Genomic DNA, 22175 nt, shown 5'->3' on the forward strand with positions numbered 1-22175 from the left:
ATGCAGTTTTATCACCATGGATTTGTGTTGTAGTTTGATAATAGATGTTATATATGACATCTCTGGCATTGCTCTTTCTATTAAAGATTGCTTAGATATTTGGGGTATTTTGTGCTGCCATATGCATTTTAGAATTGTTTCTATGTGTGTCTGAATGTCATTGAAAATTTTGTGGGATTTCATTGAATCTATAGATGGCTTTCAGTAATATTGCCATTTTCACAATATTAGTTCTGCCTGTGCATGAACATGGGAGGTCTTTGCCTCTTCTAAAAGTCTCCAATATCTTTCTCTGGTTTCTTAAAGTTTTCATTGTAGAGATCCTTTATATCTTTGATCATGTTTATTTATTATCCTACATATTTATTTAGTTTTTTTGAAGCTATTATAAATGTGACCCCTTCCATTTTTTTTTCTTGGCTAGTTTATCAATACAGAAAAACTACTATTTTTTTCTTTTCTGATTTTTTTTTATTTGTAATAGAAACAAGATTGTTTTACATGCTAATCCCAGTTCCCTTCTCCCTCCCGGCCTCCCCTACCACCCTCCCCCCCAACTAAAACCCTACCTATCATATATCCTCCTATTCTTCCCCTGACTCAACCTTTCTGCTCCCTCATGTCCTCTGCATCCTTCCTCTTCTTCCCTTCTCATTCTCTTAGCTCCCTACCCCCTCTTCCCGTGCTCTCAATTTGCTCAGGAGATCTTGACCCTCTCCCCTTTTCCAGGGGACAATGTATGTTTCTCTTAGGGTCCACCTTGTTTACTAGCTTCTCTGGCAGTGTGGATTGTAGGCTGGTGGTAATCCTTTACTCTATGTCTAAAATCCACATATGAGTGAGTACATATCATGATTGTCTTTTTGTGATTGGAAAAACTACTATTTTTTACAAGTTCATTTTGTACCTTGCTACTTTGCAGAAAGGGTTTATCAGGTATCAGAGTATTCTAATGAGTCTTTAGGGTCTGTTAAGTATAGTAGGATCACATCATATGTAAATAAAGGGCATTATGACTTTTTCCTTACCCGTCTGTACCCCTTTCATTTCTTTCTCTTGTTGCTTTGCCTAAGACTTCAGATGTTAGAAGAAATTCTTTTGGTTTTCCCCAGTTAGTGTAATGTTGTCTATAGGTTTGCTGCATACAGACTTTAAGATATTGAAGTACAGTCCTTCTGTTTCTAGTTTCTTCGGAGCTTACAAAAAGATTTATTTTATGTATATGAGTGTTTTTCCTATGTGTAAGTGTACCATACACATGCAGTCACCATGGAGGCCAGAAGAGGGTGTCAGATCCTCTGGAACTGGATTGTGACACAGCTGTGAGCTGTCGTGTGGGTGCTGGGAACTGAACCTATGCTCTTGACAGCTGAGCTATCTATCCAGCCCTCTCACAACTTTTCTTATGAGGGGAAGTTGCACCTTGTTGAAGGCCTTTTCTGCATGATTAAGATAATCATGTGGTTTCTGTAATTAAGTCTATTTATCGACTGAGCTACATTTACTGATTTGAAAATGTTGAATAAACCTTGCATCCATGCTATTGAAGTCAACTTGGTCATGTTTGTAATCTTCTTAATGTATTGTTCTATTTGCAAGAATTTTATCGAACTTTTAGCTGTTTTCATCAGGGAAGTTGGTCTTTAGTTTTCTTTCTTTGTTGTGTCCTTATCTAGTTTTGGTATCAGGCTGGGGCTGAAATTCCTTCCCATGAGTGAAACATCTACCACATCTCTTAAAGTCCTATTGACAAAGTGAGACAAGATTCTGTCAGAGTTCACTCTGGGGGAACCAATATGTTTATTGGGTTTCCTTATATAGAGCATCAGTGAGGGGTTACTTACAGGGATGTGGACATTCTTCCCCACAAGGGGCTGCACCAGAAAGTCTTTACCTATAATTATTGGGTCAGGACTGCCCAACATTTTGTGCCCATTAGGTTTGTTTTTAGTGAAATTGGAAACACCAGTGTATTGTGGAGTATTATTTTAAGGTGTAGTACATGTGGAACATTTGTTTAATGATGCAAAGATGTGTTACATTCTTTTATGTTGCATTTGTTTAACTCGATGAAGCTGATGGTCTAATAAAGAGCTAAACAGCCAAGAGCTGAGGCAGGAGAAAGGGTAGTCCAGGCTGGCAGGCAGAGAGAAATCTGGGAGGCAAGAGGGAGCAAAATAGAACAAGGAGAGGAGGACATCAGGGGCCAGCCACCCAGCTACACAGCAAGCCACAGAGAGGGAAGTAAAGAAAAGGTATACAGAAATAGAGAAAGATAAAAGCCCAGAGGTAAAGGGTAGATGGGGTAATTTAAGAAAAGCTGGCTAGCATCGAGCCAAGCTAAGGCCTGGCATTTAAAATTAAGAATAAGTTTAGTGTGATTTATTTGGGAGCTGAGTGTTGGGTCCCCCAAAAGAGTAAAGAAAGAAAAAGAGTAAAAAGAGAAAATACAACTACTATATTTTGGTGTTCCAGTGTGGGGCTAGAGAAAAAGAAAAACCAACACTACCAATGTTTGGTGCACACATGTTTACAAATTGCTGTATCTTCTTTATGAATTGCTCCTTTTATTAGCACGCAGCAGTGTTTTTATCTTTTCTAATGCTGAGCTGTAGTATTTTCATCAGATATGAGAATAACTACACTGGCTTGCTTTCTGGTTGGGGTTTGCTTCATAGATTGTTTTTTAACTCTTTGACTCCTCTGGATTTGGGGTGTTTGTGGACAGCCTACTTGTGGAGGCTCAATCCCGAGAACTACTCAATGGGGAAGAAACAAACCACAGTGACAGACACAACAGTACAGAAAGCAGATGCAAGAAAACAAGTGTCATCAATGATTGTAGGCATGAAAATGGCAGCTGCAATCTTAACACTTCTGCTAATGGGAGAAAAAATTTCCAACACAAGGCTGTTCTATTGTCATACAATATTCATTTCACATAGAAAAATGTATAAAGGTTGAAGTGATTTTTAAGCCTAAAAAAGAAAGAAAGAAAGAAAGAAAGAAAATGGCAGCTGCTGGAGTGTGTGCTATGTAGTTAGAAACCATCCAGGGTAAGAATGGAAATATTGAGTGAACGAGGTAATGGAAGGACACAGAGACAGGGGAGAAGCAGCAGCAAGCTTGAACAGACAAAGGCAGAAAGAGAGTGGACAAAAGAGGGTAAGAGAGGGGAAAAGAATAGAGCAAGAGATTAGAAAGAAAAAAGTTAAACAAGAATTTCCCAATAGTACAATAGTTCAAAGCCCAAGTTCAAAGTCAGAAGGGGAATAAGAAATGGAAAGTAAGAAAGTAAGAGTAGTAAAAAAGTCAGTGGCTGAACTGATGACTCAGGGGTTAGGAGTACTGGCTGCTCTTGCTCAAGTCCTGGGTTTGGTTCTTAGTGCCCACATGGCAGCTCACAGCCACCTGTAATTCTAGTTTGAGGTAACTCAACTCTTTCTCTTCAGACTTCAGTGGACTTCTGCTCTCATATGGTGTACATACATTCAGAGACAAATGTGTACACATAACATTTTTAAAAAGGCAGGTGTGGTGGTGCATGACATTAATTACAGTACTTGGAAGGCAGAGCAGGCAAATCTCTGAGTTCAAGGTCAGCCTAGTCTACACAGTGAGTTCTAGTGCAGTCAGACTACACAGACTCTGGTGTGTGTGTGTGTGTGTGTGTGTGTGTGTGTGTGTGTGTGTGTTTCTTTCCCCAGAGACAGGATTTCACTGTGTAGCCCTGGCTGGCCTGGAACTCACTCTGTAGACCAGGCTGGCCTCAAAATCACAGAGATCTGCCTGCTTCTGCCTCCCAAGTGCTGGGATTAAAGGAGTGTGCCACCACTGCCTGGCTCCCTGTTTTCTCTGTTTTTTCCCCTCCCCTTGGGGTGTGTTTTTAAAGTAAAAGAGAACAAGAAGTCAAATAAGGTAAAGTAAAAATACTACTAGATGTAGAGACAGGAAAAAGCAGTAAGCACAGAGGGCAGAAATAAAAAGACAAGATGGAGGGAAAGAAAGAAGTGCCAAAGAAATAGAAAACAATGCAGAAATGAAATGAGATGAATGTATAAAGGATAGCAGCAAAAACAACAAGTTTTGAAAAAGTACACAATGGTCAAATCCCTTTAAACATAGAAACAAAAAGTAAGTTGAGGTGTTGGGGACTCTTCTTTCTGGGCCTTGAGAACTGGAGGCTGTGATGATAGGCTTGAAAGGTTGAGTTCTTGAACTTGAACTCTGGTCTTTCCTTTGGTTTATCCCACTGCACTGTTTGTCCTAGACAAGCCTGTTTTCATGGCTTTTTTGTATTCTGTGGGCTGGGCAGATTCCCTCCCTCCACCCCCATCCCCAACCAGCTCCATCACACTGCCTGGTGACAGCTTTAGTTGAAGGGTATCCTCCAGCAGTTGGGAGCATGGGAAGCAGCTAGGATTCTGAGATGGTGCAGGCTGAGCAATTCTCAGACTTTATGGCCTCCTGCAGGAGGGAATGTTGCTGTGGCTATCTTGCTTTCACCCGAAAATGAAGTTCTTGGGCTTTATAGTAGTGAGAGGCAGGCAGATAGGTGGCTCTAGCATTTGATCCACATGCTAGCCTCAGGCTCAGAGTTGACAAACGTCAGAGTAACTGTTGATGAGGCTTGCTTGTGGCCAGCGAGGCAGGAGCTGTCTTTCTCTTGTGCTTCCTAGCTTGAGTCACCCTTCTTGTGGCTTGCATGCTTCAGTCTGTCTGTTCCCCACAATTGTCTCTCAATACCCAGGAGCTGTGGCCAGCTAAATTGAGGCTTCTTAACTAGTAGCTAGTTCTGAACAGTGCTTTCTCTCTCAGGATGGTGCCCACTGCTGCCCTCTGAGCCACATGGCTTGATAAAATAGTTCTGTCTGCTGCTGACTGAAAGAGGCCTATATCGTCGAAACCTACAGCTGGTTGAGGCTCATGGTGGCTGTGAGCTTATCTTGAGGGAAAGGCTGCTCTGACTTCATCTCATTTACCTTTTGGAAGTGGCTTCTGAGGTCCACCGAGGCTAAATTTGGCTTCTTTCTCTACATGGTAGTATAGCTTCGCTTCTGTCTTGTTCGGTATCCTTTGAATTCTTCGTAAATTCCTGAAGCTTTTCCTTGAGTTCTTGTTGAGATAAGCTCTATTTTTTCTTATTCTGAATTTTTTTTTTTTTTTTTTTTTTTTTTTTGCTGGCACCCACAGTGGCCTCTGGTCTGTCATCTGGCCCTGAATTCTCGGCTCCTCACATGTCTGTAGGTCACGGGGCATAGAAAGGACTAGAAGCCTGTTTGGGCTATAGTGCTCAAGGCCTGTTCCCACTGGCCTATATCTGCCAACCAGGTCCTTCACCCCAAAGTTTCCACAACCTCCCCATATAGTACCACCAGATGGAGATACATAAACCCCTAGAGCATTAACAGACCATAACAGGGTATGTACAGTATGACCAGTGGCCCATTATATGCACGTGTGAAATGTTACAATGGAACCCAGCACACCACAGTGCAATTAAACATGTGCTTAAAAAAAAAAATAGCAGCAAAAAAACTGGAAACGGGTGGTATTTGGGAATAGATAAAGGCTTCACAGGTGGCACATTTTGTTATGTGAATTATACCTCTGCAAATGTTAAAAATCATGGCCTCTCTCCTGTATGCAAGTCTAAGGCTCCTGAGAAGTGGCATTTGGTCTACCTAAAGCTGCTGTGACTTTAGGCCTGTATATTTGGTGTAAGTGGATTAGATATGAACATTACAAGGAAACAATAGTAGTCACTAACTAGATGGACCTGGTTGGCATGGCTGTGGATCATCAGTGTGTATTGTTAATCTCTGGGTTACTGTACATCACATACGTCTTTCCATGCACTCTGCCATTGAGAGGCAGCCCTTTCCCAGCACAGTAAAGGGCTGCCTTTGGGTCAGACTTCTCTGCTGGGATAGATTCCATAGATTCAAACCCAGGTCTCTTAAATCTCTGTGCACAGCAATGTGGCATGAGGAGACCTTTAGTAAACTGGTCTCTGTGCATGGCAGGCTGCTAGCTTGTGGGTGAGATGGGAATAGGAATGTACTTTGTTCTGTTATGTCAGAGATCGTAATTGGAAACTGTTGTATGCCTTTGGGGCTCTTTAAAACACATGAAAGTTAGGAGACCTGATTGATCAGTGATTATCTCTTCTTTAATTTCAGTTGATTATTTACCTTGGAACCAACCAAAACGAGAGCTTCTTCGTCCGCCACACAACTTCCGGCCAGAATCTACCAGGTTTGAAAACAGAACCACACATCAAGATGAGTATACTATGAAAGGCCTTGTGACTACTGTGAGCTGTAAGCCTGTGATCAAACCAAAGCTCTGTAACATCCCCTTGGAGGACCTGACTAACTACAAGATGAACTACGTGCCCCACCCTGTGGAGAAGCGCTTTGTTAGAGAGCCTGAGAAATTTAAACCCTGTGAAATCCCCTTTGAGAACCTGACCACCCACAAAGAGTCCTACCGAGGTCTCCTAGGGGAGCCTGCCAAGATCTCAAAACCTCCAGCCAGGTACCCTTCTCAAGAAATACCTTTCTCAAACACCACTGAGTGTCAAGAGAAATACCAAGCTTGGGCAACACCCCAGATAGTCCCTAAGACTCCTGTTACATATGTCCCTCCTGAGGAGAAGATGGATCTTCTGACAACTATGCAGAGCCATTACAGATACCGTAAGGGGACCCCTGCTCAATCTTGCCGACCTGTGCTTTCCATTAAGAAGAGCAGCCGCTTTGACAGTTCCACCACCACCAAGGATGACTACAAGCAGTGGGAAGCTGTGAACACAAAGCCAGTCAAACCTGTTCCTCATCTGACCTTGCCTGTTGAACCTTTGGACTACCAGACTACCACTAAGATCTGCTATGTGCCCCACCCGCCTGTCACTACTAAAAATTACAAGCCCCCCTGGGCTGGCCCTCGAAGAAACATCCCTGTGGAGGGTCAGACTACTTACTCCATTTACTTTACTCCCAAGGAAATGGGCAGGTGCCCAGCATCATACATAGAGCCCCCTGGCTACATCTTTGAGGAAGTGGATGCTATGGGACACAAGATATATAGGGCAGTTTCTCAGACAGGTTCTGGGCAGAACAGCTGTCTCTCTCTATATGATGCAGAGAAGTCTGGCCAGAAGGAACTGGAAGTGTCAGCCTGACTTTGAAAAATTATTAAAAAATTGCACAGTACCTTTAAAAGCAGACACCTAAAAATTACTCACTGAAGAAGAATTTCCCAAAACAACAACAAAAATTAAAGCACCTACCTCAGAATGAAAAATGTTATTACCAACTCCAGGGTATCTGAATAACATGAGAACCACTTGAATAAAGGAAAATGAACTGTACACATTGGCTGACTGGCCCCCTTTAGCTCTCCTTCTACAGTTAATCTCTAACCCCTTCAGGTCCCTTTTGTTTATGGAATCAAAGAGGATATCAGTGACATTTCTGTGATCTTGATGTAATGTAATTATTGTATGAGTTGATTCGAACCTTTGCCAAGTTTGGAGTGCCAAAGAATAAACATTACTTTGGGATATTGAATTTGTAGGTTGGTTTGTTGACACTCACGTACTTTCCATGCAGAGAGCAGTCTACACAAAACCTTTGGAGAGATTTCTTTTTTTTTTTTCCTCTTAATATTTTTATTTGAATTAGAAACAAGATGGTTTTACATGACAATCCCAGTTCTCTTTTCCCTCCTGTCCTCCCCTACCCCCCCAACTAAAATCCTACCTATCACATATCCTTTCTGCTCCCCCTGGATGGCGAGGCCTTCCATAGGGTGTCATCAGAGTCTATCGTATCCTTTGGGATAGGGCCTAGGCCCACCCCCGTGTGTCTTGGCTCAGGGAGTATCACTCTATGTGGAATGGGTTCCCAAAGTCCACACCCATGCTAGGGATAAGTACTGAACTTTTACAGGAGGTCCCATAGATTTCCAAGGTTTCCTCACTGAAACCCATGTTCCTGGGGTCTTGGATCAGCTCCATGCTGGTATCCCAGCTATCAGCCTGGGGAGCAAGAGTTCCCTGATGTTCAGGTCAGCTGTTTCTGTGGGTTTCACCAGCCTTTGCTCATCACTCCTCCTTCTCTGCATCTGGATTTCAGTTCAGTTCAGTTATTAGTTGTGGATATCTGCTTCTACTTCTACCAGCTGCTGGATGAGGGCTATCAGGTGGCATATAAATGGGTCATCAATCGCATTATCAGGAGAGGGCATTTAAGGTAGCCTCTCCTCTGTTGCTTAGTTAGCTGGTGTCATCTTTGTAGATCTCCAGACATTTTCCTAGTGCCTGATTTTTCTGTAACCCTAAAATGTCTCCTTCTATTATGGTATCTCCATGCTTGTTATCTTCTATTCTTCCCCTGACTCAACCTTCCTGCTCCCTCATGTCCTCTGCATCCCTCTTCTCCCCTTCTTATTCTTCTAGCTCCTTTCCCCTTCTTCCCGTGCTCTCAATTTGCTCAGGAGATCTTGACCCTCTCCCCTTCTCCAGGGGACCATGTATGTCTCTTTTAGGGTCCACCTTGTTTACTAGCCTCTCTGACAGTGTGGATTGTAGGCTGGTAATCCTTTACTCTATGTCTAAAATCCACATATGAGTGAGTACATACCATGTTTGTCTTTTTGTGATTGGGTTACCTCGCTCAGAATGGTTTCTTCTAGTTCCATCCATTTTCCTGCAAATTTCAGGATTCCTTTGGAGAGATTTCATACAAACACCTTATTACATCTCAACAACAGAAGAGGTTCCTTGGGCTCAGACTGGAGTCTTGTTTGGGTTTTCTGTGTCCAGGTCTCCTTCACAGGAAATCTTGTCTACTTATTTCCTGCAGGACATACCAGCGAGGATAATGATGTCTGTTGGGGTGTGGTTCTTATCAGTCATTGGCAAAGGAAAGGGAGGAGGTCCTATTGGAATCCTATTGGTATGTGGACCTGGCAGACTTTTGCCTTCTCTCACATTAGTGTAGGCTCTGGTTCCAGGAAGAAGGCAAGGAAGGGCCACTTGGCAACCAGGCCATTGAGAGCTGGCCCTAGAGCTGTGAGCAGAAACTGTGGGATCTTCTAAATGCTCAGAGCCCAAAATGGATTGCCTCAGGCAGTGCAGATGGGAACTCTGGGCCTGTTTATCTTAAAATAACTGCTGTGTCCAGATCTGTGACAAAGCTTGACACAGCCATGAGCCAGGCTCTGCCTTGTAGATGTCTTGGACCTAAGGTTTTTAAAACCAATTTTTGATGTCAAGGTCAAGTTGAACTCGGCAGAATTGAGGAAAGATGTTTCAAGGGGGCTCTTTTTCCAGGTTTAGATGAGCAGAGGATGCAGACTGACACCTGGCATGCCCACCTGTCTTTTCACATTGAATTTGTAGGTTTGTTGGTTCACCTTCATGTGCTTTACATGGAGAGCACGGAATCTCTAAATATCTTGTGGTCCTGGGAACTTGGGGATAGGGTGCAGGAAGTAAGATTTCTGCTTAAGACATTGGCTTAGGCCCAGAGCTTGGTTTTTCAGTGAGGAGCCTGTATATTCTACCCAATCTGTCCATGGCTCTCATGCCTGGCCTGGCTATATAAGTTCCTCTCCCTTGTACTTTCACTATGAGCTTAGATTTTATCATTGTGTTCAGGTATCATTTATTTCTCTTGCTGGCCTAAGGTCTGGATATCTACCTTCATAGGGTAGGGAAGCCCAGAGTAGTTAAGCATGGTCTAAGGCCACACAGAGAAGAAAAAGAAGCAAAGTCAACATGCAATCTGTTTTCTGACTTCAGATCTGCATCCCACAATGCAGGCATCATTCATCTGTGACTTTAGATTTCCTGGCTCAATGAACCACATCAAATCATATATCTAAGCTTACTGGGACCTAACTAAGTTAATGGATACTAAAAAGGTTAGTGTGACACATGGCTCAGATGTGAAATGTCCTCTCAAAGCTCATGTATTGAGGACTTGGTACACGGTGTGGTGGTGTTGAGATGTGGGAGCTTTTGGGAAGTAATTGGATCCTGATGGTTCTAATTTCACCAATGGATTATTGGATTCATAGCTGCATGGGCTGTTGATGGAAGGCAGTGGAAACTTTAGGGGCTAGAGTATTGTTAGAGCAGTGGGTTTTCAACCTTCCTAATACTGCGACCCTTTAATATAGTTCTTCATGTTGTGGTGACCCTCAACTATAAAATTATCTTTGTTGCTACTTCACAACTGTAATTTTGCTACTGTTAGAAATCGTAATGGAAATATCTGTTTTTATGATGGTCTTAGGTGACCCTTGTGAAAGGGTTGTTTGAACTCCAAAGGGCTTGAGACCCACAGGTTGAAAACTGCTGCATTAGAGGAACTAGGTTCCTGTCCTTGATGGGTTTATTTTGCCCCCAGTCCCTTTCTATCACTTTTTGCTTCCTAGGTACCCTGTGATGACCAGTTTTGTTCCACTATGCTCTCCCCACTGTTACGTTTGGACTCACCACAGGGCCAAAACAGTGGAGCAATTGACTATGGACCGCAACCTCCAAAGCTGTGAGCTGAAATGCATTTTCCTTCATTATGAAAAATTGTGATCTTGGCACCCATAGAAGCCTGCTAGAAACAAGATGACTGAAAGGTAAATATGCCTGGAAGGCTGAGGTACAAGGCCGTTTTTTGCTGGTATAAGCAAGGTCTCTGCAACTAGAGTACATGGCTCTTCCTAAAGTTGGAGGTGTTTATGCCAGAGTTGAAACTGAACTCTATAAGAGATGTGCTTATGTGTATAAAGCAAAACCAACACAGTGACTCCCTTAGGCAAACCTGACAGAACCAGAATAATCTGGGGGAAGATAACTTGGGCCCATGGAAATAGTGGCATGGTTCATGCTAAATTCCAAAGCCACCTTACTGCAAGGGACACTGGACAGAGTCCATGTGATGCAGTATCTCTCCTGGATTGAAACTAATGAAGTGTAAACAAATAAAAGTGGATTTGGACTCTTGCAAAAAAAAAGTTTACTTTGGTCCTGGCTTGGTGCTTCACACCTTTAATCCCAGTTCTAGGGAGGGAGGGCCGACAGATCTCTTGAGTTTGAGGCCAGCCTGATCTATACCATGAGTTTCAGGCCAGCTCAAAACAACCACAACAATGACAACAAGCAGCACCAAATCCCACTCCCAAATCCCCCAAACAAAAAACAAACCATCCCCAAAGTAAAAAGTTGCTCTCCACTCAGATGCTTTTTCAAAAGGACAATAGGGAATCTATAATAACACAGATTTCACTTTTGTTGCATCTTTTTGAAAAACAAATTATTTTATCTGAAAATGTTTATGCAAATTCAGCAATCTACATTGCAGTTCCACATTTCCAGATATTTGCCATGCTGGTCATAGGTGTCACACCTGGGTGGGACTATTAATTGCTTCTCTCCCTTGGCAGCTTGTATAGTACTCCCTGGTACTATGGAAGCTAAGCTTTATCTGTTTTCGGTAATGCTTGTCTTCACATTCCATTACTTTAGATGTGGCCTGTTATCACTGTGGATTTTAAGTGTTTTTTTTTTTTTTTTTGCCCCCTTTGTGTGTGTGTGTGTGTGTGTGTGTGTGTGTGTGTGTGTGTGTGTCCCTCTCTCTCCTTCCCTCAGTGTAGTTAGATGACAGTGCTTGGGGAACCTCAAGATTTTTGAATGCTTCTGACTGCTGGGAAGGAGAGATGTCTTTCAACTGTGGACTTGTCAAGAGCAGCAGGCAAGGCAGGTGGGGACAAGCACAGTCCTAATTGCAGATTAATGGCTCCCTAGCCCCCCTCTAGTATCGCCCAAGCCCACATCTGCTTAGCAGGCCTGGGGAGGGGGCAGGCAGAGGCCTTTCTGAGCATAAATGCTGGAGTTGGGGGATAGGAGGGGTGTTTTCTTTGGCAGAGCAGACCCTGAATTTGCACATGGCTTTCCAAGCAGGTGCTTGGCCCCTCCCTACCTTGGTGATGCTGGAGGAGCACTGGAGCCCATGAACCTTCCAGAACATGGGTTGCATTCATGAAAAGGCATCAAAGCAATGGCAAGCTTTTTTTTTTTTTTTTCAGTCTTGTCCTGAGCCCCCAGGTGTCCCCAGTCCTGATGGCTATTCCTTGCCAAGCCTCAAAGTGGCTGCAAACTCAGCTATGGGTCTTTGTGAAGGGTTCACGAAATCCCTCTCCTCTGCTTGACTCTGTACTGGCTGCTCTGCTTCTGCTTACCCACCCAGGGCCAGCACTGCATTGTCAATGACAAAGCAAAGCGTAGTTACCTCTTGTTTCCCCAGATTCCCATCCATTCCATTATAGGAGCATAAATAAATGGGGGAGGCCACAAGTGGTCTTTAAGCAGGCCGAGAGAGGCTTGAGAGTTAGAGGGGCACAACATGCCTGAAAAATGAATGAAATATGACTCATGAAATATGCCAATGGATGACATAAACTAAGAAATGGAATTTTTCTTTGGACTATAGGTTCTCCTGGGTTTAAAGAAAAAAAAAAAAAAGAACAACCTACTTTACTTTACAGTTTCTAAGAACAGTTCAGTGCTTAAATTGGCATCCTTTAGCGAACGTTGCAACACTTTCCCCACAGTTGAGGCCACTTATTTGAAAACTTCAGCTGTTCAAAACCAAGCAGGAACCTGGAAACCAGCGGCCATGAAGGTGCCCAAATCACCCCTGAGATGAATTCCAGGTGCAGCCACTCGTATTTTACAGAGTGCATCATCTGCCTCCTGACTCCTTTCCAAAAGACTGTGTCCAGGCACAGGGGCCTTGGGCTTTATAGGACGGAGGAGAGAAACCTTGAGGGGGCAGAGATTTCATATGCAGGTCTGTTCTGCTGTAAATCCCATTGTGGGAAGGTTGGGATGTTGATCTTATCAAGGGCTTCTGGGGTCCTAAGCTCCTTCAGAAGCAGTTATCAGCACACCCACTTTCCTGTCAGGAGTTTCTCAGCCCACCTGAGGTTTGGGGGCGATTAGCCCTTCAACCACAGTATGAGGGTTTGCAGCTAGAGGGAGGCACATTTGCAAGGACTGAGGAGCGATAGCTGATAACTTGGCAGTAAGGCTGGAGAGCAAAAATATTTTAAAAGGTGGAAATCAAAAGTATAGCAGTTCAGGAATTATGACCCCGATGTAATAAAGAGAAGTCTGTATATGTGCACACATATTTTATTAAGTCTGGGAAAAATATACTATGGGTTGTGCTTATGACCCCAATTTAGAAAAATGACTAAAAAATTACACACATACATTTTTAAAGGCTGGAAAAATGCATCAACAGTGTTGAATAAATGAATTCCCATTTGTCTCATTTATCCAGAATAACAAGGGAATGGGGATTTGCAGTATTTTAATATTAGGTTAACAGACAGGTAATGTAATACTACTTTTTCTTAAGGTGTTTTCTTGTGGACTGTAAGCCCCATGATATGTTCTTTCCAAAGTAGTTCATTAGACTCTGTTGGGGGAGTGCTTCCCGGGTAGCCTCCTGATGCAGAGTCACACGCATGTTTATATTTTGAAATCTTTGGGATACTGTATAGTAAAGAAACATTGTTTCACTTTGTAGGAATTAGCATGCCTACAATAATGAGTGCTCAAGAACAAAAATTGATTAGTTCAGGCAACTGAACAATCTAGGACTTGATTGTTGGCTGTAGGTGGAGTTGGATGCATGGAGGGGCTCCAGTGACGTGATGGGGTCTTGTTCGCCATCTGTGTTGCTCTCTAAGGCAGGCCTGGTCAGTGTGAGCATCTCTAGCACTGTATCCTCTCACCCCGCAACCCAGAGGTTCCAGGAAAGATCTAGAGTTGAGTCTCTTGCTGGCTTTAAGTCTGATTCCCAAGCTGATTGTCATGGCAATAGAAAAATGCCTATTGTCCACGCCTAAACTGGGGTCCACCCCTTCACTGAGGAGTATATGTGGGGTCAAACCATGTGAACCACATGAATAACACAAGGCTGGAGGTGGCGTGAGCTCTCAGGGGAGAACTGAAATGTAGTTTCCAGGGAAGGGAGGGATGAATGCTGAGCAGACAGAAACATCATTTTTAAACTCTGACAATAAGTCCTTTTTATTGTGTAAAACCTATTGGAACACATATCAAGAAATACTGCCAAGTACTCATCATAAATTTTTTCAAGCAAGTTTGGAAGACAATAAAATATACATGCCATGCGAACATGTGGTGAGACTCCTTGGATGATCCTGGAACCTCACTGGATTCTGCAGGGCCTCAGGGTCCTCTCTGGATGTTGAAACATCCTGGCTGTTGACTGTTTAGATTGTGGCTTCTTGATAAATGGGAGGTTAGGTACATCCAGAGTGCAGGATGAAGGGAGCCTGGGAAAGTTTATGATGGGCCGTGGGCCTGTGTGTGTCCTAGGTAAAACCCTGTGGACTACTGTAGGAGTGCAGTTTGTGCCATCTCCCTTAATCCACACAGCTGCACCCTGGTCAAGCAGGCAGCTGAGGTTCGAAGAGGTTAAGCAGCATGGCAGATTCCTTGTAGGGTTGCTCAGGGATTAGTTGAAACAATTGTATGTAAGAGGAACCCGTGGATAGAAAAGCGGTGTTTGAATGGTCCCATGGAAGAGAGATTGTGCCAGAGAGATGGAAAGGCTGTTTAGATGGAGAGCAAAGAAGGATCTCTGAGATGTTTTAACTGAATGCAGTTTATAGATATGTTACTTTGAATGTGGTACCTGTGTATATAGGCAGGAGTCTGTAGGTAGGGATATGTGTGTGTGGTCTATTACAACAAGTACAGGTTGGCATTCCAATTCACCCCATCATATGTGTGTATACATACACACCAGAGAGGGGGAGAGAATGAGAGGAAGGGTGAGAGAGAGGGGAGCAGGAGGGAGGGAGGAGAGAGAGGGGAGAAGGAGGGGGAAGTGGGAGGAGGGGTGGGAGGGAGAGAGAGAGAAGAGAGAAGAGGCAGAGACAGACACAGAGTAAATATTGATTAGGTTACAATAGGGCTAAACCCAAGAGAAGGTTATTTGAAGTGAGTGTAAAACAAAAACTATTTTGAGGCAGGGTCTTGCTATATAGCCTAGGCTGGCCTTCAACTCACAATTCTCTTGCTTCAGCTTCCTGTGTGCTGGGATTATAGAAATAGAGTACCATGCCCAATTCTAAATTTTTAACCTCTCTGTTCAAAACAGTTTTTTGTCACTGTAGAAAATGTCCCCTTGGGGTTTACTAGAGGTAAAAAAAAAAAAAAGGTGTTTTCACCTTGTGATTTTATAGTAATCAGAAGTATCATGTGTGTATCATTAAAAAAACCTCAAATGATGGTATTTTGGGAGTTTTTGTTTGTTTGGCTTTTGGTTGACAGGTTCTTAAAGAGTCTATGATTCTCCTACTTTGCTGTAGGTCCAAGACTTGAGGCTCTCTGGTGTCTCTGGTGCCCTTTTGGGTCTGTGTAATTCCTTTTCCAGAGTCCTGGGTTGCTGCATTCTCCAATGCACTCTTGCCTTAGGAGTGCCTCAGGTAGCTCTTGGTTTCTCTGCAGCATCTTCATGCCGCCCATTTTCTCAGCTTGTCAGATGAGTGCCCAGTGTGACAGGTGGTTACTCAGAAATTCCGCCTTCTGCTTCCTGTGTCTTACCACAGACCCCCTCTTGGATAACTTAGCCTCCACTCCTAAATGTAGCTGTTTTAACTCTGGTCGTGGGATGCCCTGCTTATCTAGCAGTCATCTCCCTCCCTCCCTCCCTCCCTCCCTCCCCCTCCCTCCCTCCCTCCTCCCTCCTCCCTCCCCTCCCTCCCTCCCCTTCCTCCCTCCCTCTTTTTCTCTCTTCTCCCTCTGTCAACCATCTATACATTTATTCATTCCTTCAGAAAGCACACATTTGGTACCGGAGTTTCTTCTGTGTACTTTAGGCTCTCCCACTAGAAAAATCAGACTCAGATCTTGTCCATCAAACTTTCCATGGGGAGATAGTTAAAGTTCAGTCATACAAATTCATCACAATTAGCAATTAGACAATACTGTACAGCATAAGATTAAAAAAAACACACAAGTCATTGTTAATATGAGTATGTGACTTGTCAGAAGCGATAAGCCCATAGGAAAATGTAATCAGGATGAAGTAGAGCTCAGGAACTCATTATAGCTAGCAGAGTGGTTAGGAAGGGGAGGGTATCACTGAGATGTGAGAGGTTTAAAGGAGGGAGCCAAGTGGGTATCCAGGAACAGCTAGAGCAAAGGCTCTTATGTGGTCGTATTTCTGTCTAGGTGTGTCCAGGGAGAAGGCCAATCAAAGGGTGTGAAGGTCAAACTTAGAAATGGGTAAAATGGAGATCTGGCTTTGGAAAATTAGCATTGTGGTCATTCAGACCGCTTGAGGCAGCTGTGGGTAGCCTGGCTGAATCAGGGACTTGTGGAAAACATACTGCATGGAGGGTGATGCAGGCTCACCCTTAGGAGTAGAAGTGGGAGTCAGGAGAGTAGTGTTGCATTCTGGATGTGTTTCAAAGGCAGGCCATGGCTGTTGCTGATTAAAGAACAACCCAAAATTTAGTCTGGATAATTTCAAGGTCATAGTTGCTATCCATTGAGATTAGGGAGGACTGATGTGTAGGACATTTGGATGCTGGACAGGCAGTGGGCTTCCTCTGCAGAATGAGGTATGATGCTTCTGCATAAGACTCTGTGGTCTCTAATTAATAAGCAGTGATACACTATCCTGTTATGTTTGGAAGCTATATTCTCTGGCCCGGCCCCCAACATCCCTCTAGGAGAATAGTCCTTCTGGTATGACAGTTTTCAGGCACCAGGGATGGGCAAGTAACTTTGGTTGTGCTGGGTGTTTGAGGAAAGATAGATAGTGTGAGTTAGTCCAGATGGCAGGCTTACTTTTATTCTTCAACCATAAATCCAATAAGCAGATGAAGGCAGTGGGGGAAGGGAAGAGAGTGAAAGCAAAGGAGATAGCTTTGTAAGGAGTCTCTTTCTTTGGTGGTAGGAATTGTAGAGGGGTTGAAAGCAGGGCTGCCATAACCTGCATTTTCCTTTGAGGAAAGCTCTTTGTGCATAGAAGCCATTTTTGCAGAAAAGCAGGTGCAAGTTATTTTGGTATAAGTGAGCAAGAGGCTGAAGTGATGTGTTCACACCTTCATGGTCTGGCCATCAGCAGTGGTGTGTGACCACAAGGCCACATTCTAGAGTGAGCATAAATGTTGTCAACTCAACCCACAGCCATTATATAACCTGGCCCTTGGATCTGAGTAAGTCCTATTGTAAAGATGTAGTTGCTCCAAGGTCAGTGTTCCCATGGTAGCAACAGTGACCTCTGGTCAGACCAAGCAAACAGAGTTGGGCTTAGAGAACCCAAACCAGTTCTAGCTTTATTTTGATCATGATGCTGCTATATTCCCTGGGCAAGACTTAGTCCATTGCTGTTGTTAGAATGGGTATTTACAAAAAGAGAGAAATGTATTTTCTCATGGCTCTGGAGGCTAGGAACCCTAAGGCCAAGGTGTTAGCATCCTTGGGGAGCTGCTCTCTGCCTCCAGGGTGGCGCTTTAAATGCTGTCTCCTTCTAACAAGAGGAACACCGTGTTCTCATGTGGCAGAAGGTGGAAGCACAAAAGAGACTCAACTCAGTCCATCAAGCTCCTTTACCAGGTCCCATTACTGTTCTCAGTCAGTAGGGGAGGAGCCGTCATTGCCTCTCAGTTCTGGAGGTGGCAGCACCTGAGTCTGAAGGGGCTCACTGTAACCACCGCAGTTGGAATGTTAGCAGACTTGTGGCAGGGCAGCTGTGTTACTGTACTCTTTGGAGGCCTATGGCACAACATGTTTTTTACCTCTGTATTATTAATGAAAATTGTGTATCAGATGGCTTGTTCAGATTTATAACAATATCTGAAGTACTTGCAATGTTCACTTCTGGAGGATGGATTATGATGAAGTATTGGACGTGTTGGTGGAACTACCTCCAGGACATAAATTTAATTTCTTTCCATAAACATGAATTTATACTGAGGTTTTTACAGAGAGAACAATAGTTCTGTCTTAAGTTAAATGGATGGTAGGAGAGCAGAGTGAGTTTAAAGGGTTGTAGTCAGGTGAACTTTGCAGAAGCCCCGTGGAAGAGGAGAATGGGGTCTTTGCCTTTGCATAGGCCCAGAGATTTCCTCAGAACTCCGCAGGCTTCACATTAGAAATAGTGTGCACTGTCATTTGCTGTGGGTTGTGTCAGGTTCCCAGATTATACTCTGAGCTCTCTAAAGACGGATTCAGTGCCCAGCCCCGTGTACTTGGGCCAGAGTTGATGGCTTTAATAAGAAGTCAAAGGGGGAGCTACGAGAATGAGAAGGGAAGAAGAGGAAGGATGCAGAGGTCATGAAGGAGCAGAAAGGTCGAGTCAGGTATAGATTAGAAGAAAGGATATGTGATAGGAAGGGTTTTAGTTGGGGGAGTGGTAGGGGAGGAAGGGAGGGAGAAGGGAACTGGGGTTGTCATGTAAATCAATCTTGTTTCTAATTCAAATAAAAAAAGTGAAAAAAAAGAAGTCAGAGGCAAGGGAAGGAGTGTGATGGGAGAAGGGGCTGTGGAATGAGGAAAGGGGAAATAAGGCGAGGAGGCTAGAGACTCATCAGGGAAAAGGCTGAGTGAGAAGTACTAGACCTGGTTGAAAACTTGAGTTGTTTTTCCATGCCTGCTGCAGCCAGGGGCAAAAGCAGACCCTCATGGCACAAATGAATGGGGGATTTGGTTATGGGACCCCGCTTTTAGGTAACTATTTTTCCATTCTAGTAGAGAGGGGCCTGTATAGGTGGAAGAATTCAGAGTGGGAGTCCTTGGAACTGGCATCTGTCACATGCCCTTGCATTTGGAGCCACTGATCTAAAGCTGCAGGACAGGACTATATGGATGATGGATGGAACAACTTTATCATCCTCCACTGGCCTCAGCTAAGTCTCAACTGTTCTCTAAGAGACAACTGTGGTGGGGTTGAGGGGTTGAAAACCAAAGCCGTGACACACCTCTTGACCTTGACCATTAAACATCGTGTGGAGTTGCTTACTTGGTAACTAAGTCGTTCACAGCTTGTCTACTATCCTTCATGGGATTTGTAGAAAGGTCAGTCTTAGATGTCATGAAGCCCCAGAAGAAGAGGTGATTTCCCAGCCTACTCTCTGGTCTGAATGCTGACTGTGCAATCTTTGAGGCCCTAAGCATTCGGCTTAGACAAACATTATTTACGTTCAGCAAGAGAACCATTCCCCATTGTCTGCTTTTTTTTTCTAACACACATAAAACTGTACATTTAACTTCTGTTTACATATATATAAACCATATCGTTAGGAGTAGCCTGGGAAATGCTTGGTTGGAGATGAATTTTGCCCTTTGAAAACACAGGAGTGAGTGACAGCTGTATATTGTCTTATCAGAGGCGTGACACATGTGGTTGATTGGGACCAGGTGTTTCACAGAAGCCATTGGAGTGAAACTATAAACTTCTGGTTGACAAGTAAGGTGACAGCCCAGTTCTTTTTAGCAAAGGGTTGCTTGCCAATATGGGCCTTCCTGTGTGGGGCTATTGATGAAACAACTGAAAAATCTTCGGGTGCTCTGAGTAAGAAGCTAAGGGAGGCTAAAGAAAACACTCTGTGGGGCTGGAGCAATGGCTCAGAGGTTAAGATCACTGGCTGCTCTTTCAGAGGTCCTGAGTTCCCAGCACCCACATGGTGACTCACAACCATCTATAGTGGGATCTGATGTCCTCTTCTGGAATAAAGTTGATAGAGCACTCATATACATAAAAAAAAAGTTTGTGACAAACTTTGTGACAAGGTAATGTGGACTTGACCTGTAAGAGCATCCTTAAGTGGACAAGAATGGTGTGTAAGAGGGAGCAGATGAAGATTTTGAGTCAAATTTAGTCAAGTTCATTTTACATTTGATTCCTCACTGTTTCCTTCAAGCCTATATCAACACTGGTAATTTCATAACTGGCAGTGTGTGACTTGGGCAGGTCACCCTCTCTGATTTAACTTATATCCAATGTATACTGAGTCTGAATCATGAAGTCTTTAGCTCAACTAGCTCACTGAATGAAATGAGGTAAGAGAGATGAACTTGTCTAGTTTGCTCCCAAAGTTAGCGGTCATAGGCTAGTTCACCAAATAGGGTTCTTTTTGTTAGATTGTTTCTAACAGTACTATCCTTCTCTCTAAACAACATTTCCTTGCCCTTTGTGGATGTCTTTGACTACTTCAGGGAGGCTCACAGATTATTGAATTATAATTTGTCTGGTATTAGCTGAGAATCATTAATTAAGTTGCATTATTCCCTTCAGGATTATTTGCAGGATGAAGAGAGGGCCTAGAGCATGCTGTTTGAGGAAAAAAAAAACTGAGATGCCGCTTGCTTTATTGCTCATTCTTCACTTAGGTATTTGCTTCTGAGTACTTTGCCATGTTTTACAGTACCTTCAAAGGACATGGTGGTGATGTGTACATCTGGGTGTGTATTGACTTCAGACAATGCTTCACACCGAGGCTCTGAGAGAACATTTGTTCGGGCAAGTGCTTGTTGGTATTTTCCTGGGTCTGAGATGGCTCTTTGCTCTGATCTGTTTTTTTTTTTTTTCCCTCTATGACATACAGCTTGGAACTTGATCACTGATGTCTTGTTTGTTTATTCTACTGGGCAACACTAAACTTTGTAATAAAGACTAGATTCCTTCTCAGTCCAAAATGGTGACACAAAGGTGACCGGAAAACAACGTGAAGTAGCTGAAACCGTCCTCCTCCCTGCCATTCTAGGGTGAGTTTGATGGTGATGATAAACCAGTTAACCTCAGTGAGTGCTTCAGCACGTGCAGCACCAGATATTTCTTCAGCCTGAATGAACTGGCATTTTTCTCACACCCAGCACCCTGTGTGGTGTGCTGCCTTCCTAGGTGATGAGGCTGAAGCGTGAATGACTTTTGGTGACTCCTGAACATTCTGATCCTAATGTCTGGGCTCATTTAGTTTGTTCTGGATGCTTCTAAGGATCAGCAAGGACTTTGAAATGAGGGATTATTACTCTCAGTTGGTGGTTAAGTTTGTAAGTGTTTACACTGTAGTCCATGGCATCTTGGCAGGCATCTTTTTCTTATTGGGGGTGGTCTGTGATTGAAACTGGAAACTTTCCAATTTGTAATGTTTGACCACCCCTCCCCTTGGATCTTCTTGGTTTTTTCCTTTGACATCTCTGACTTCCTTCCACAGCATTTCTGTTGGTCATTGGTTGCTGGTGAGTATATTTATAGTTTTATATATATCTAATATATATTTGAGCAAGACCTAAAGTTTTTGAGAAAATAATGGGAAATTCAAGAAGAGCTTTTAGAAGTATTGCTACACTACTCAATAGGAATGGGGTGTGTAAGTTTCTAGAAAATATTCTGGAGTTCAGTTTTGAGGGTGCTGTTGCTTGTGTGTGGGGGGTGGGGTATGGGGCATTCTGGAGCCTTTCTCACAATGGTCCTGTGTGGATATCATCCAGGCCTGGGGACATATTGCCCTTTCACTAGACCTATCTAGAAAGCACTCTACAAATGTGTCTGCAGTTTCTCTGCACAAATGGAGCTTCACAGTAGCTCCATATCTATAAAAATGTGTTAAAAATAGGGATGTAGGAGCTTGAGTCCTATAAACCCAAATAATTGATTTTGGGGCAGGAGAAGTCAACAGCTCCCATAAATGTCGCATAAAATGTTGTACTGTCATCTTCTAGTAACCTCAAAACAGTGGAGAATGATGGTTGTGTGTGTGTGTGTGTGTGTGTGTGTGTGTGTGTGTGTGTGTGTGTGTGTATTAAGGTGGCCATATGCACATGGGAATAATTGCAGGGTTGTGTGAGGATTAAATGTAGAGATCTATGAAGCTTAGTCTCCACTTACAATGCATAACCCAAATTCCATTATGTGGCTGCCTCCTACTGTGCACACGTGCTGCCAGTTAGCTACACTGGAGTCTAGATATGTCATGAGACAGTCCCCTTGCTTTTCTTCCAGGAGGTACTGTAGCATTCTTGTAGTCTCCTACATAGGGGTGTCAATGAGATAACTGGTCCTTTTATTCAACAGTTCTCAGTCAGCATGTGCTCACATCTACCATTGCCTTTC

General features: G+C 43.5%; 1 protein-coding gene across 1 annotated transcript in view; it reads left to right on the forward strand.

The window, feature by feature from the left end:
• LOC100761997 (stabilizer of axonemal microtubules 1) overlaps positions 1-7517 on the forward strand; it is a 50624-nt gene extending 43107 nt beyond the window's left edge. Inside the window, exon 4 of the mRNA XM_035438676.1 lies at positions 6183-7517. Within this exon, the coding sequence (XP_035294567.1) occupies positions 6183-7186 (1004 nt within the window). The 3' untranslated portion in view covers positions 7187-7517. The remainder of the gene's footprint in view (positions 1-6182) is intronic.
• Positions 7518-22175: the final 14658 nt, after the last annotated feature.

Source organism: Cricetulus griseus, chromosome 2, assembly GCF_003668045.3.
Source record: "Cricetulus griseus strain 17A/GY chromosome 2, alternate assembly CriGri-PICRH-1.0, whole genome shotgun sequence".
NCBI classification, from domain to species: domain Eukaryota; kingdom Metazoa; phylum Chordata; class Mammalia; order Rodentia; family Cricetidae; genus Cricetulus; species Cricetulus griseus.